Source organism: Salmo salar, unplaced genomic scaffold (genome assembly GCF_905237065.1).
Source record: "Salmo salar unplaced genomic scaffold, Ssal_v3.1, whole genome shotgun sequence".
Lineage (NCBI taxonomy): Eukaryota > Metazoa > Chordata > Actinopteri > Salmoniformes > Salmonidae > Salmo > Salmo salar.
Window position 1 is genome coordinate 69612 of NW_025547617.1, and position 17032 is coordinate 86643.

The window sequence follows — 17032 nt, forward strand, 5'->3', positions numbered from 1 at the left end:
AAAATCTGTCAAGAAGAGGATACTCTTTCTCTCCTCTCTCTTACTGTTGCCGCTCACTCACTCTCCTCTCTCACTACTGCCGCTCGCTCTCTCCTCTCTCTCTCGTACTGCTGCCTCTCTCGTACTGCTGCCTCTCTCTCTCCTCTCTCTCTCATACTGCTGCCTCTCTCTTCTCTCTCCTCTCTCTCCTCTCTCTCGTACTGATGCCGCTTGCTCTCTGTTCCTCCACTCCTGCTGCCTCTCTCTGTTCCTTCTCTCCTGCTTGCACACTGGAAGAGTAGTTCAGTTTCATGATATCTTGTTGTGGCAGTTTGACTGAAGATTGTGAGAATATTACTAGGCCAGGTTGAGTCCATCAGCCCTCCACAGTGGAAACCCTGCAGCCTTCATTATTAACCCTTCCACCCCCCTCCTCTTTGGAGGAAAACTCTTTTTTTTTTTTTTTTTACAGCTTTTCTGCTACATATACATTTGACATACATGGTACTTTTATATAAAGCGGTCACATAACAATAATACATTACCAAACATAAACTATTTAATCCCACCCTTCAGCCACTCTCAGCCCATCCCACCTATCACCATAGACCTCAGCTCTTTAATCCCACCCCTCAGCCACTCTCAGCCCATACCACCTATCACCATCGACCACCCTCTCAGCCCATCCCGTCTATCACCATCGACCACCCTCTCAGCCCATCCCGTCTATCACCATCGACCACCCTCTCAGCCCATCCCGTCTATCACCATCGACCACCCTCTCAGCCCATCCCGTCTATCACCATCGACCACCCTCTCAGCCCACCCCGTCTATCACTATAGACCACCCTCTCAGCCCACCCCGTCTATCACCATAGACCAACCTCTCAGCCCATCCCGTCTATCACCATAGACCAACCTCTCAGCCCATCCCGTCTATCACCATAGACCACCCTCTCAGCCCATCCCGTCTATCAACATAGACCACCCTCTCAGCACATCCCGTCTATCACCATAGACCACCCTCTCAGCCCATCCCGTCTATCACCATAGACCTCGTTTGGTTTCCAGGTGCGAGATATTATCCCATTGTGCTGTGATGTTTAACATATGTTTTTAAACCTTTCTAATCCTATATTATGCACAGATTGTGAGCTAAAGAACAAAAATCTTTCTTACGAGTATTATTATATTATTTATTGCCTGACTTGGGCTTTCCATATCACCCAACACTGCTATTGGTAAGGTTAATTTGAATGCATGTGATTTCTTTTTTTATATATATTTTTTTCTTGTATTTAATTTTGTTTTTTTTTAACCATTCCTGAACCTGTGACCAGAAACAAGCTACATTTTTACATTTTAGTCATTTAGCAGACGCTCTTATCCAGAGCGACTTACAGTAGTGAATGCATACATTTCATACATTTTTTTCCCCCCGTACTGGTCCCCCGTGGGAATCGAACCCACAACCCTGGCGTTGCAAACACCATGCTCTACCAACTGAGCCACACGGGACCACCACTACATAGAGGCAATACCAGAATAAATTATCTATTGATTCTGTCTCTTCGCAGCAAAATCTGCAGAGCTGAGATTGTTGTCTTCCCCATATATATATATATATATATATATATATATATATATATATATATATATATATATATATATATATATATATATATATATATAGCATTCTGTTGGTGGCAATAATTTTATATAATTATTCAAATTGAAAAAACTAAGTGTTGAATCAAGTGTAGTTTTTTGTATCAGTTCATAAACCATCTGCCATGGAATTGGTACATTTAAAAAATCTCTTCCCATTTTATTTTGCAACCTGTATGGTGCAGCTGTCAACATATTTGTCCTTGGATGAAACTGGTATATTTTTATATTTATGCCAGTTCCTTTCAGCCAATTTGTATCTTTAATATATGGCAGGCGAACAAGTTCCCTACTTTCTCCTTTTTCCATCTGCCACCTCCATTTTTGTGGTAGTGCTGCAATCAGTTGGTTGTAAATTTGTATTGAGCAGCTATTACCATATATTTTCCATAACTGCATATGTGACATAATGCCTCCGTTTCTATTCATAATATCATTAACAAATATAATACAATTTTTTTATTTATTTCCCATAATGATTTTTTTCTTTTTATGTATCAGTATATTTTTGGGGTTTAACCATAACATTTGTTGTAATATTTGTTCTAACTTTTCTGGAGAATAAAACTGAAATTGTAACCAGCATTGTATGGCTTGTTTAAGGGCTATGCTGTACTTTATACAACATTTTATTTTCAATTAGTCGGAAATGAGAAGTTGTAATCTGTATAAAGGCAATGTTTGAACAAAGGAGGAGCCTTTCTTCATAATCGACTGGAGAACCATTTTGGGTTTAAGTATAACTTATGTATGAGTGAAGCTTTTAGTGAGATTTTTAAAGCTTTGATATTTAATCATTTTGGGCCCCCCAAACTCCTATTCATTATATTAACAGGGACGTTTAGTTTCAAATAAAGTGAAATATTTTTTGCTCATATGATTAAAAAAATTAGTCTTCTGGAGTAGGCAGAGCCATTAGTTAGTTAGTAAGTAACTGTGATAGGATCAGAGTTAATCAATGTGATTTTTCCTTAAATAGACAAGTACTTACCTCTCCATGGTTGCAGAATCTTAAAAAAACTTTAACTTTCTATTGAAATTTGTTAAGTTAATTTATATTTTTTGAAATGTGAATACCAAGTACGTCTACTTCACCATCCACCCATTTTATTGGTAAACACTGTATTTTAACGATCCAAAACGTAATATGGTACACTTGTTATAATTAGGTTTTAGTCCAGAGAGACTAGAAAAGGGATCAGGATCTTCAGACTATGCAGGGATCCAGATTTCTAGTATAGCTATAGCTAGTATTTCAATGGCCTTAATAAATAGATATGGAGACAACGGACAACCTTGTTTTACACCTCTTAAATGCTCAATACTTTATGAGAAGTATTTACTATTTTACATCTGGGGTTGCTGTACATAACTTTAACCCCCTCACCCCTCTCCCCTGTATAAGAGAATCACCAAAATTAAAGTAATCCAGGCATTTAAATATAAATTCTAGGCGTACTTTAATAAAATCTGTTATCTTTGATTTTTTTATAATATTCAATTGTTTCAAGTAATTGTTGTATATTATCTCCAATATATATTGTCCATGTAAAAAAAAAAAAAAACCTGTCTGATCAGGATGAACAATATCTGGTAAAAACTTTTTTCTATGCTATGCCTTTCACCAGAATTTTGGCATCACAGGGCTGGTTAATAGAACTCCTATTATGGTCTGTCTGCCTTTGTCTTTACCACTCCAGCTCTGGAATGGGGAGCCCCTGTTCCTGATGGGAATGGAGTTCCTTTCCTGATCCTGTTACAACCAATCATTATCCAGCAGCACACAGGGCCCCGCCGCCTGTGGGTCGGCCCGCCATGGCTGAAGGGCCTGTGGGTCGGCCCGCCATGGCTGAAGGCCGGCAGGAGCTTTTAAGGGAGATTATACTGTTTTTTTGGATATACTGTCCATGGTGCCCCAAATGTTGTATGAAGGTGGTGGAAGGTTGGCTAGATGATGGAGCTGGTATCAGGAGAGCATTCTGGGTTTTCACCTATGACCCAGATGTAAATGGTAGCTGACTGCAGTGTGTCGTCACTATGACCCAGATGTAAATGGTAGCTGACTGCTGTGTGTCATGTAACTGCTGTGTGTCATGTGACTGCTGCGTGTCATGTGACTGCTGTGTGACGTTGTGTTTCTGCGATACAGACTGAAGAAGGCAGAGGAGTGCTTCCGACAAGCCAAGGAGAAGGCTACCTACAGTGTCAAACCCAAGCATGCCTCGGGAATCGTAAGTGATCGAACTCACAATATAATTGGCCATTATTATACAATGACTTTTGACTTGATTGAGTCTTACTCACAGTTAAAACCTGAAGAAAGCATATCTGACAATTTAACTTAATGTTTTTTTTCACAGAAAGCCAAGCTGGGCATGAAGATTTAAGATTGGTCGACGTCCATTTTTACTGTCGAGCGAGAGAGACGAGGAACAACCAAGTTGGACTGCATGTACTACTACAGATGAATCACTTAGGTTTAGAACAAGAACCAAATGACACACTTTTCCCTATATAGGACACTACTTTAGACCAGGATCCATAGGGCTGTAGTTTAAAGTAGTGCACTACATAGGGAATAGGGTGCCATTTGGGACATAAACTATTATTTTTGACTCCAAGCAGCTGTCAGTCTGTCCATCTCCCGTCCTCCTGCCTGCTCTATGGGACCGACTCTGCAGGCTTCTGTTATTAGCTCGTCAGACACACAAACATCAACATCCAATCAGAAAGAAGAGGGAAACACCATGAGGTCAGAGGATGTCATTATACCAGAACTATATTTATAGGGCGACTTCCACAGGGACATACTAAAGGATACCTGCTGTAGAGATACCTGGAGCCACCTTCTCCACAGGGACATACTAAAGGATACCTGCTGTAGAGATACCTGGAGCCATCTTCTCCACAGTCCCTACCCCGTACAGTAGAGATGGCTGGAGTCATCTTCTCCACAGTCCCTACCCCCTACAGTAGAGATGGCTGGAGTCATCTTCTCCACAGTCCCTACCCCCTACAGTAGAGATGGCTGGAGTCATCTTATCCACAGTCCCTACCCCGTACAGTAGAGATGGCTGGAGTCATCTTCTCCACAGTCCCTACCCCCTACAGTAGAGATGGCTGGAGTCATCTCCTCCACAGTCCCTACCCCCTACAGTAGAGATGGCTGGAGTCATTTCTCCACAGTCCCTACCCCCTACAGTTGAGATGGCTGGAGTCATCTTCTCCACAGTCCCTACCCCCTACAGTTGAGATGGCTGGAGTCATCTTCTCCACAGTCCCTATCCCCTACAGTTGAGATGGCTGGAGTCATCTTCTCCACAGTCCCTACCCCCTACAGTTGAGATGGCTGGAGTCATCTTCTCCACAGTCCCTACCCCCTACAGTTGAGATGGTTGGAGTCATCTTCTCCACAGTCCCTACCCCCTACAGTTGATGTATTGACCTGTAAATGCCAAACATGTTGCCTGTTCAAGCTTACTGCATACCATGACAAGATGTGTGTTTTCCAAAGCAATATAAATGTGTATTAGGCTCACTGAAACGGTGATCGTATATACATATTAAAAACACAACCTCATTGGACTGTGTATGTGAAGAGAAACACAGCAGAACGTTCTAGAAGGAAAACGAATACAGCCGTTGTCCAGGACACGTCCCAAATGGCACCCTATTCCCTATATAGTACACTACTGTTGAACAGGGCCCATGCACCCTATTCCCTATATAGTACACTACTGTTGAACAGGGCCCATGCACCCTATTCCCTATATATATTACACTACTGTTGAACAGGGCCCATGCACCCTATTCCCTATATAGTACACTACTGTTGACCAGGGCCCATGCACCCTATTCCCTATATATAGTACACTACTGTTGACCAGGGCCCATGCACCCTATTCCCTATATATAGTACACTACTTTTGACCGGGACCTATGCGCACTATGTAGTGTTCCATTTGGGATGCAAACCTCTGACTGGTTGATGTTCGGTGTTATTGGTTTTAGGCCGTTGATCTCACAGAGAGAGTAATTATTGACCCTTCTTAATCCCCAAATGGTTGGCAGCCAACCAAGTTGCCTTGAATGTTCTCAACAAGCATTGGAAATGAAACGTGGTATTTGGGGGGTGGAATCAGCTTCTTACCCTTAGCTGAGTGTTCTTCCAGCAACATAATAACCTTGAGTAATGGACTTGTGTCCCAAACTGCTCCCTTTTAACCTATTTAAGTACATTTACTTTGGATTAGGGCCCATAGTATAGTGTTCTATATAGGGAGCCGTTTGGCATACGAACATGATGTCCAACGTTGAGCTCAACTTGATTCGTGTGTCCGGCAGAGAAGAGCTGTCTGTATCCTTCCTGACGAGTAGAGAGGGTTTACCCACTGAAGCTCTTCTCTGATCCCTGTTCACTCAATCTAGAAGACACAGCTTGTAGAACAGACTTCTGGGCATGTTTTACTCACTTAACAAAAAAAACATCACTTCAAAGACATATTTCTACTCTTAACGAAGGGGGAAAAATAAATGACAATTTTTTGGGTGTAAAACTGTAAATGTATAACTTATTCCCTGTTTTCATTTATCTGAAGTGATGCCATGTGAGTCGGTAAGAAGACATTTCTAATGTATGTGAGGACAGAGAGGGTTATGGGAAATGTAGTGTGTTGGTTTGATAAACATTTTGTTAATGTAAGATGGTGAACAGTCCTAAAGGAATGTTCGTTTACATTGAAAAGTGCATTCAAATAATTGACTTGGTTACTAAAATAATATATTTAAAAATGCTTTTATCAATGTAAAGTAGCATTGTATTCTTTATGTAACATATTTTTGTAAAGATTTTATTTTCTGTCCCCCGGCATGTTAAATCATCATCCTGGAGTTGTTGGATAAGGTTTATTATTGTAAAATGTGTTAGTATCTTACTGGATCTCTGCTTGTTTCTGGGAGCAGCAATGTCATTTATCTACAATAAAAGGAATAAATTCTGAGTTTTGTTGTGGTTTGCAGGTTGATTTGTAATCTTTCTCTTTTTTGAAGGCCAGCGATATAATCTCTCTAAATCTAATAATGTGATATTTATTTGTACAGAATGATATATTGCCTGTGGAACCCCCAGGTAGTCTGGTGCTGCAGTAGGTCTACTACTAACCCAGTCAGTCTCTAGTCAACAACCTCCTACCCTCTGTGGAACCCCTAGTAGTCTGGTGCTGCAGTAGGTCTACTACTAACCCAGTCAGTCTCTATTCAACAACCTTCTACCCTCTGTGGAACCCCAGGTAGGCTGGTGCTGCAGTAGGTCTACTACAAACCCAGTCAGTCTCTCCAACAACTTATCTCCCAGAGTCCCTCTGTGGAATATGGTCATATTCACTAGGGTGCACATTAGCAACACGTTTTGTAGTTGAACATTTAGCATTTTGTATTGGACAAGTCCCTTTTTGTTTCAGTCAGTTTTCTACCATTTGAATACGACCCCGCTCACCGACAGGCTGAGGAGGAGACCTGTGGTCCAGGTAAGTCTGTTTCTGCAGAGATGGTAGAGGAAGCGAGATGTCTCACTCTGCTTTTTCCCCCCCCCTCTGGTTCATATACAGTCAATGAACTAAGTAGACCAGGCCCAGCTGCTATCGCATTGTCGTCTATGGGAGAAGCACCTTCTTAAGCAGTCTGGAACTGTGACCATATACACTGCAGAGTGTATATAGTCATGGGTTAATTCGGCCTGGGTTGTAGAAATGTCAGTTTGTCTCATGTAGAGGGGGGGACGGCAGCGTAGCCTAGTGGTTAGAGCGTTGGGACTAGTAACCAAAAGGTTGCAAGATCAAATCCCCGTGCCGACCAAGGTAAAAATCTGTCGTTCTGCCCCAAGTTCCTAGGCCGTCATTTGAAAATAAGAATTTGTTCATAACTGCCTAGTTAAATAAAGGTAAAATTAAAAAAAGAGTGCTTGGTATGATCAACGCAGAGCTGCTCCATAGAAATGTCTGTCATGCTCAGTACTTCTAAAGAAGAGTAGGCCCCTTCCGGTTTTATGTATTCATTCTATGTGCCCGTCAGTAAAAGGCATGTTCTATGTACTCAAGTCTTGTACAAACTGTTTCCTGTGTGGTGAGATGAACATCTGGATAGTATCTAGGGATTGTCCAAGATAATAAAAAAAAGAGAGAGAGAGAAGCAGGAGGGAGACGAGAATCACTGCTTCCCAGAGTCGCTGACGGAGACCGATATACAGCGACACTGTTTGACTCTCTGGATCTTGCGGTGCCTGAAGGGCGGCTGGAGTTCGGGACAGTCCAGCTCTACGGTCAGCGTGGTGAACCGCTGCGGCCGACAGAAAGCACAGGACCGGAAAGAATCCTGCTCCGTCTTAACGTGTCGTGGGATATAGAAGGAGTTACACTGGCCGTAGCAGAACCTGTTGATGACGGTACGACTGAGGCAGCCCTCCTCGCTCACGGTCTGACGCAGAGGCTGGGTCTTGCACCAGTCACTCTTCAGGTACTTCCTCTCTGTGACGACGAGAGCTTCCTGGCTGGAGGCAAGTATTTCCTGTTTACGGGTGCGTTTGTCTGAGGTGTTGCCCTTCCCCTTGAAAGGGTTGGGGATGGAGCCCTGGAGGCGGGTCTTGCGGGTGTCGCCGCCCACCGCGCACAGGATGCCTGCGAGCAGGATTGACAGAACAAACTGCCGGTACATCCTGACAGAGAGAGAAGAGGTTAGAACAAACTACCTGTACATCCAGACAGAGAGAGGAGAGGTTAGAACAAACTACCTGTACATCCAGACAGAGAGAGGAGAGGTTAGAACAAACTACCTGTACATCCTGACAGAGAGAGGAGAGGTTAGAACAAACTACCTGTACATCCTGAGAGGAGAGGAGAGGTTAGAACAAACTACCTGTACATCCTGGGACACACCTCTATTATCCTCAAGACAGTAAGACTTGTGATTGTCAGTATATACACATTGTGTTCTGTTGTTAATATAGTTCCTTAACCAATTTACTGCCCCTGAGACCAATGTTTCTGAGTCTAACTAGCAACAATTCATGGTCAACTGAATCAAAGTCCTTTGATAAATCCACAAACAGAGCAGCACAATGTTGTTTTTTAATCAAGTCCATTAATGATGTCATGTACCACTGCCATAGCTGCAGTTGTGGCGCTGTGCCCCGATCTAAATCCAGACTGAACCCCACTCAGTACGTTCTTTTCAATTAAGATGTTTTTTAACTGTGAGTTCACTAGATTCATAGACTTTGGCCAGGATGGGGAGTCGTAGACTTTGGCCAGGATGGGGAGTCGTAGACTTTGGCCAGGATGGGGAGTCGTAGACTTTGGCCAGGATGGGGAGTCGTAGACTTTGGCCAGGATAGGGTGCAGTAGACTTTGGCCAGGATAGGGAGTCGTAGACTTTGGCCAGGATGGGGAGTCGTAGACTTTGGCCAGGATGGGGAGCCGTAGACTTTGGCCAGGGTATAGGGAGCCGTAGACTTTGGCCAGGGTATAGGGAGCCGTAGACTTTGGCCAGGGTATAGGGAGCCGTAGACTTTGGCCAGGGTATAGGGAGCCGTAGACTTTGGCCAGGGTATAGGGAGCCGTAGACTTTGGCCAGGGAATAGGGAGCCGTAGACTTTGGCCAGGGTATAGGGAGTCGTAGACTTTGGCCAGGGTATAGGGAGTCGTAGACTTTGGCCAGGGTATAGGGAGTCGTAGACTTTGGCCAGGGTATAGGGAGTCGTAGACTTTGGCCAGGGTATAGGGAGTCGTAGACTTTGGCCAGGGTATAGGGAGTCGTAGACTTTGGCCAGGGTATAGGGAGTCGTAGACTTTGGCCAGGATAGAGAGTTCGCTAGGGAGTCGTAGACTTTGGCCAGGATAGAGAGTTCACTAGGGATTCATAGAGTTTGTCCAGAATAGGGGGTTTAGAGAGAGGACCGTAGTTATTAGCCTCTGAGGGATCTCCACCCTTTCAGCAGTGGGAGGACATCAGCTGATTTCTAAATGCTGGGTATGGAATTGGTCAAGAGACTCACGTTGAAAATGTGAGCCACAGGTTCAGTGATGATACCAGCTGCTATCTTTAACGGGTAGGGGTCCAGGTTGTCTGGACCTGCAGCCTTTTATAGTGTCTATGCTTTTGACTGGGTGCTATCTTTAAGAGGTAGGGGGTCCAGGTTGTCTGGACCTGCAGACTGCTTCGTGTCTATGCTTTTGACTGGGTGCTATCTTTAAGAGGTAGGGGTCCAGGTTGTCTGGACTTGCAGACTTTTTAGTGTCTATAGCCTTTAGTGGTTTATAGACCTCAGTATAAGAAACAGGCTCAAAGTGTAAATGGTTCACACGAGGGCCTATATCATAGTTGACTGTAACAGAGCTTTACATTAGAGGCCTGGGCCCCACCATTATCAAAAACTGAACCAGCAGATATGAAGTGCTTGTTGAAAAACCCCTACAATATCAGCTTTATCCTTCACTTCATTAGAATCCATCATTAAATGGTCAGGAAGACCAGAGGAGACATTAAAACCTGCCACTGATTTGATTAGCTTCCAGAACTTGGTAGGGTTGTTTTAGGTTCTCTGTGACTGCATTTAGATAGTAATCTGATTTGATTAGCTTCCAGAACTTGGTAGGGTTGTTTTAGGTTCTCTGTGACTGCATTTAGATAGTAATCTGATTTCATTAGCTTCCAGAACTTGGTAGGGTTGTTTTAGGTTCTCTGTGACTGCATTTAGATAGTAATCTGATTTCATTAGCTTCCAGAACTTGGTAGGGTTGTTTTAGGTTCTCTGTGACTGTATTTAGAAAGTAATCTGATTTCTTTAGGTTCTCTGTGACTGTATTTAAATAGTAATCTGATTGGATTAGCTTCCAGAACTTGGTAAGGTTGTTTTAGGTTCTCAGTGACTGCATTTAGATAGTAATCTGATTTGGGACTTCCTGATCAATCCTGTTCATTTGTTGTTGTTTTTTAGCACTCTGAAGGAGGCCCAGCCAACAGGATAATTTGTTTGTCTAGCTTGAGCCCCAAGACACATCTCTCTTATTAATTCATTCTGCCAAGTTATCTGAAAACCAGGGATTGTCCCTTCCACTGATTCTACATTTCTTCACAGGGGCATGCTCATCACAAATGGACACAAATGACATATAAACCTAGTCCCAGGCAGTGTCAACATCGGTAATCAGACTTACTCTGTCAATATTATGGTACAGGTGGAGCTGCAGGTAGCCTAATGGTTAGAGTGGAGGGGAGGCAGGTAGCCTAGTGGTTAGAGCGGAGGGGCGGCAGGTAGCCTAGTGGTTAGAGCGGAGGGGCGGCAGGTAGCCTAGTAATTAGAGCGGAGGGGCGGCAGGTAGCCTAGTGGTTAGAGCGGAGGGGCGGCAGGTAGCCTAGTGGTTAGAGCGGAGGGGCGGCAGGTAGCCTAGTGGTTAGAGCGGAGGGGCTGGCAGGTAGCCTAGTGGTTAGAGCGGAGGGGCGGCAGGTAGCCTAGCGGTTAGAGCGGAGGGGCGGCAGGTAGCCTAGCGGTTAGAGCGGAGGGGCGGCAGGTAGCCTAGCGGTTAGAGCGGAGGGGCGGCAGGTAGCCTAGTGGTTAGAGCGGAGGGGCGGCAGGTAGTCTAGTGGTTAGAGCGGAGGGGAGGCTGGTAGCCTAGTGGTTAGAGAGGCGGGGCGGCGGGTAGCCTAGTGGTTAGAGCGGAGGGGCGGCGGGTAGCCTAGTGGTTAGAGCGGAGGGCCGGCGGGTAGCCTAGTGGTTAGAGCGGAGGGCCGGCAAGTAGCCTAGTGGTTAGAGGGGGGAGGCAGGTAGCCTAGTGGTTAGAGTGGAGGGCCGGCAGGTAGCCTAGTGGTTAGAGGGGGGAGGCAGGTAGCCTAGTGGTTAGAGTGGAGGGCCGGCAGGTAGCCTAGTGGTTAGAGTGGAGTGGAGGGGCGGCAGGTAGCCTAGTGGTTAGAGCGGAGGGGCGGCAGGTAGCCTAGTGGTTAGAGCGGAGGGGCGGCAGGTAGCCTAGTGGTTAGAGCGGAGGGGTGGCAGGTAGCCAAGTGGTTAGAGGGGGAGGCAGGTAGCCTAGTGGTTTGAGTGGAGGGGCGGCAGGTAGCCTAGTGGTTTGAGTGGAGGGGCGGCAGGTAGCCTATTGGTTAGAGCGGAGGGGAGGCAGGTAGCCTAGTGGTTAGAGGGGGGAAGGAAAGTTGCCTAGTGGTTAGATTGGAGGGGAGGCAGGTAGCCTAGTGGTTAGAGTGGAGGGGCAGCAGGTAGCCTAGTGGTTAGAGTGGAGGGGCAGCAGGTAGCCTAGTGGTTAGAGGGGGGAGGTTAGGTAGCCTAGTGGTTAGAGTGGAGGGGCGGCAGCTTGGCCTAGTGGTTAGAGTGGAGGGGCGGCAGGGTAGCCTAGTGGTTAGAGTGGAGGGGCGGCAGGTAGCCTAGAGGTTAGAGTGGAGGGGCGGCAGGTAGCCTAGTGGTTAGAGTGGAGGGGCAGCAGGTAGCCTAGCGGTTAGAGTGGAGTGGAGGGGAGGCAGGTAGCCTAGCGGTTAGAGTGGAGGGGTGGCAGGGTAGCCTAGCGGTTGGAGTGGAGGGGCGGCAGGTAGCCTAGCAGTTAGAGCGTTGGGCCAGTAACTGAAAGGTTGCTGGATCGAATCCCCGAGATGACAAGGTAAAAATCTGTCTTTCTGCCCCCTGAACAAGGCAGTTAACCCACTGTTCCCTGGTAGGCCGTCATTGTAAATAAGAATTGGTTCTTAACTGACTTGCCTAGTCAGTCCATTTATGTCTGATCCTTGAGATCTGAGTTAATAAAGAGTTGCAATGATCCTGTCTACAAAACCAAACACTTTGGATGTGAAGGTGGATGCTGTATATAACAACTATTATATTGAGATATCAGTCTATTTGACGAAATTTGACGAATACACAAACTTCTATTTGACGAAGGCATTTTTGTTCTGCCTCTTGCCCTCGTCAACTGCAGCCTTGTTGGAGCTGAGTCAGCAGCGTCTGTCTGCGCGCAAAGCCTTTTTATATAAAGTTTAAATAAAAACAATAGTGTAAGAACGATTGCTCATCAAACTGTCAAATGTATTTTGAAAATATAACGGGGTTTGCTTTGGTTATTATTGTATTTCTATCACAAACAATTACACAGTGATCACTGATATCATTACAGAATATCCCCTGTCCATGTGTATTTGTGAGGGGTATTCGTTAGCATAATGTCCAATAGCGTTGATTTGTTAGGCGCTCTGGGATTCGGGCTTGTAGGCCCATTGCGTGAGTTCTTTAAAAGAGAGTCCGATACAGATGTAAGCATGTCCCAGTTCAAATCTCCTAAAAGAATGAATTCAGAGTCATGTAGCTTGTGCAGGACATCAGAGAGTTAAGCGCGTCTCCCGAAGCCAAGGGCGGTCTGTAGCTGCCGACTACAGTGTTATGGGAGTCCTTATATACCGTTCACTTAAACCGCAAGCTATTAAAAATGTTCGGCTTTGGTAATGGAGAACACTTCAGAGGTGTTAAACTCAGATTTCACATTAATTGCAAACCCCTCCTTTACTCATCCGATCCGTTCTAAAAAAAAAAAAACGTTTACCATCAATAGAAATATAGTTGAGTTTCTGATAAAACCCATTGTCTGCATTTTGTCGTATTGGCACATATTCTAATCCTGTCTATTTTTTGGGGGAATTAGATTTCTGACATTAACATGTAAGAGGCCGAAACCTGCTCTGATTTTAAAAGCATAGAGAGTCGGTAGTAATTGAATCGGGGATGGCATTGAGTAAAGAGCAGACACAGTAACGGATACATAATGCCGGTTTTTAGAGGTATTTCAGCAACAGGTGTAAAACGACGTAGATTTCCCCCACCGCCCACGGTGCATTAGGTTTTTCCAATCTGGAAACTGCTTCTCCGCTCCTCACCTTCAGAGCGTAGCGGGTTTTACGCGCAGACAGACGCTGCTGACTCAGCTCCAATTCCTACAAGGCTGCGGTTGACGAGCGGCAAGAGGCAGAACAAAAATGCCTTCATCAAATAGAAGTTTGTGTATTCGTCAAATAGACTAATATCTAAAAAATAATAGTTGTTATATACAGCATCCACCTTCACATCCAAAGTGTTTGGTTTTGTAGACAGGATCATTACAACTCTTTTTAACTCAGATCTCAAGGATCAGACATACAAACGGACTGACTGTTTGGCTGCCATCTTGGATTTAGCGGCCCTTGGTGGTACATGGCTTGTTCAGTCAGCAAGAATAACGAGGAAACATAACTTCGTTTCAAATGTTATGTTGATCCATACTCTGAATGCACCTAAAATATGTGAAAGACATAATTCATGGAGTATATGGTAGATTTAGTGATTATTATCCTTCATACTTTTAAATTCCCTGTTTTTATTGTTGTCCTTTGGATTGAGATCCTTTTGGATGTGTACCTAATCTAGGATTGTGTCCCAAATGACACTATTTCCTTTATAGTGCACTACCCAGTCTGTAATACCTACATGTTTCAAGCAGACCACTATCTCTCTCTCCCTCCCTCCGTCTCTCCCTCCCTTATCTATCTCTTTCCCTCCCTCATCAATCTCTTTCCCTCCCTCATCAATCTCTTTCCCTCCCTCATCAATCTCTTTCCCTCCCTCCCTCCCTCCCTCCCTCCCTCCCTCCCTCCCTCCCTCCCTCCCTCCCTGTCTCTCTCTCTCTCTCTCTCTCTCTCTCTCTCTCTCTCTCTCTCTCTCTCTCTCTCTCTCTCTCTCTCTCTCTCTCTCTCTCTCTCTCCCTCTCCCTCCCTGTCTCTCGCTCTCCCTCCCTCCCTCCCTCCCTCCCTGTCTCTCGCTCTCTCGCTCTCTCTCTCCCTCGCTCTCTCTCTGTCCCTGTCTCTCTCTCTCTCCCTCCCTCCCTCCCTCCCTGTCTCTCGCTCTCTCTCCCTCTCTCCTTCTCTCCCTCCCTGTCTCTCTCTCTCTCTCTCTCTCTATCCCTCCCTGTCTCTCTCTCTCTCTCTCTCTCTCCCTGTCTCTCCCTGTCTCTCTCTCTCTCTCTCTCTCTCTCCCTGTCTCTCTCTCTCCCTGTCTCTCTCTCTCCTTCTCTCTCTCTCCCTGTCTCTCTCTCTCCCTGTCTACCTCTCTCTCCCTCCCTGTCTCTCTCTCTCTCTCCCTGATTGCAGTATGTGGTCTGATCGTTGAGGTCAGTCAACCCTCAGCTCTTTCCACTAGTTTCACATAGTTTCCTTCAGGACAGGAAGAGGCAGATTAACTCTAATTTGTCACTTTGTCTCACTCAGCTCGGCAGGATCCACGGCTAGGAATAATGATTAAGTAGGGAGAACTGAGGGGCCACAGACAGACAGACATCTTTGTAGCACATGTGGCTATAAATTTGAAAATCCATTTTCTAAGAGTTGAAATGGTATTACTCACAGACCTCTTTAACGCCTGGCTTTCTGTCGCTTTCTCTCTCGCTCTCTCTCCTCTCTCTCTCCTCTCTCCTCTCTCTCCTCTCTCTCTCTCCTCTCTCTTGCCTTCTCTCCTCTCTCTCTCGCCTTCTCTCCTCTCTCTCCTCTCTCTCTCCCCCCTCTCTCCCCTCTCTCTCTCGCCTTCTCTCTCTCTCCTCTCTCTCCCCTCTCTCCTCTCCTCTCTCTCCCCTCTCCCTCCCTCTCTCTCCCCTCTCTCCCTCTCTCCTCTCCTCTCTCTCCTCTCTCTCTCCCTCTCTCTCGCCTTCTCTCCTCTCTCTCTCCTCTCTCCCCTCTCTCTCGCCTCTCTCTCCCCTCTCTCCCCGCTCTCTCCTCTCTCTCCTCTCTCTCCCCTCTCTCCCCTCTCTCCCCTCTCTCCTCTCTCTCCTCTTTCTCTCCTCTCTCCCCTCTCTCTCCTCTCTCTCCCCTCTCTCTCCTTTCTCTCTCCTCCCTCTCTCTCCTCTCTCTCTCTCTCCTCTCGATCTCCTCTCTCTCTCTCCTCTCGATCTCCTCGCTCTCTCTCTGATTTTCTGTTTAACTAAAATAACCAAAAGGTTCTAAATATATCTGTCAGTAAAGTCAACACTTCGCAGTGTGAATATATCTGTCGGTAAAGCCAACACTTCCCAGTGTGAATATATCTGTCAGTAAAGTCAACACTTCCCAATATGAATGAGAATCTGATCTAGGCCTAGAAATAGTTTTGTGAGCCATGTGATTCCAAAACTGTTCTATTCCATATACTGTTTGTAAGCTGTCAGGGCAGTTTTCCCTACTGGGCCTGAGGAAGAGATCTCCAGTGGCAGACCAAAGCCTTGGCTGTTGGCAGGGAAGATGAGAAACGAGAGGTGAAGATGCAGCCTGAGCCTGTCTCAGTCTGGCAGGTCAAGAAACTCTGGTAAATGTTATATGTTACTTCATCAACTCATATCATCAGTCTCACTCTGAATCTAACTGTGATTCAGAGTAATGATGGAGGATGGAGGGAGTCTTCAGTGGAGTAATGATGGAGGGAGGGAGTCCTCAGTGGAGTAATGATGGAGGGAGGGAGGGAGTCCTCAGTGGAGTAATGATGGAGGGAGTCCTCAGTGGAGTAATGATGGAGGGAGTCCTCAGTGGAGTAATGATGGAGGGAGTCCTCAGTGGAGTAATGATGGAGGGAGGGAGGGAGTCCTCAGTGGAGGGAGGGAGGGAGTCCTCAGTGGGGTAATGATGGAGGGAGGGAGTCCTCAGTGGAGTAATGATGGAGGATGGAGGGAGGGAGTCCTCAGTGGAGTAATGATGGGGGGAGGGAGTCCTCAGTGGAGTAATGATGGAGGGAGGGAGCCCTCAGTGGAGTAATGATGGAGGGAGGGAGCCCTCAGTGGAGTAATGATGGAGGGAGAGAGCCCTCAGTGGAGTAATTATGGAGGGAGGGAGTCCTCGCCTCCCTACCTCTGAGGAAGCACAGTTCCCGCTCAGCCCAGTCAAAACTGTTCGCTGCTCTGGCACCCCAATGGTGGAACAAGCTCCCTCACGACGCCAGGACAGCGGAGTCAATCACCACCTTCCGGAGACACCTGAAACCCCACCTCTTCAAGGAATACCTGGGATAGGATAAAGTAATCCTTCTAACCCCCCCCTTAAAAGATTTAGATGCACTATTGTAAAGTGGTTGTTCCACTGGATATTATAGGTGAATGCACCAATTTGTAAGTCGCTCTGGATAAGAGCGTCTGCTAAATGACTAAAATGTAAAAATGTAAAAAATGAGTAATGATGGAGGGAGGGAGTCCTCAGTGGAGTAATGATGGAGGGAGGGAGTCCTCAGTGGAGTAATGATGGAGGGAGGGAGGGAGTCCTCAGTGGAGTAATGATGGAGGGAGGGAGGGAGTCCTCAGTGGAGTAATGATGGAGGGAGGGAGGGAGTCCTCAGTGGAGTAATGATGGAGGGAGG

The 17032-nt window shown here is 45.9% G+C and overlaps 2 protein-coding genes across 3 annotated transcripts in view; one reads left to right on the forward strand and one right to left on the reverse strand.

The window, feature by feature from the left end:
- The window catches only part of LOC106577438 (formin-2), a 46921-nt gene extending 40274 nt beyond the window's left edge, over positions 1–6647 (forward strand). For both annotated transcript variants that reach the window (XM_045711447.1, XM_045711448.1), the window contains exons 10-11: positions 3797–3878; positions 4008–6647. In XM_045711447.1, coding sequence (XP_045567403.1) covers positions 3797–3878; positions 4008–4034 — 109 coding nt within the window. In that variant the 3' untranslated portion in view covers positions 4035–6647. The remainder of the gene's footprint in view (positions 1–3796; positions 3879–4007) is intronic.
- LOC106577436 (gremlin-2) overlaps positions 6195–17032 on the reverse strand; it is a 46218-nt gene continuing 35380 nt past the window's right edge. Inside the window, exon 2 of the mRNA XM_045711449.1 lies at positions 6195–8356. Within this exon, the coding sequence (XP_045567405.1) occupies positions 7852–8355 (504 nt within the window). The 5' untranslated portion in view covers position 8356 and the 3' untranslated portion in view covers positions 6195–7851. The remainder of the gene's footprint in view (positions 8357–17032) is intronic.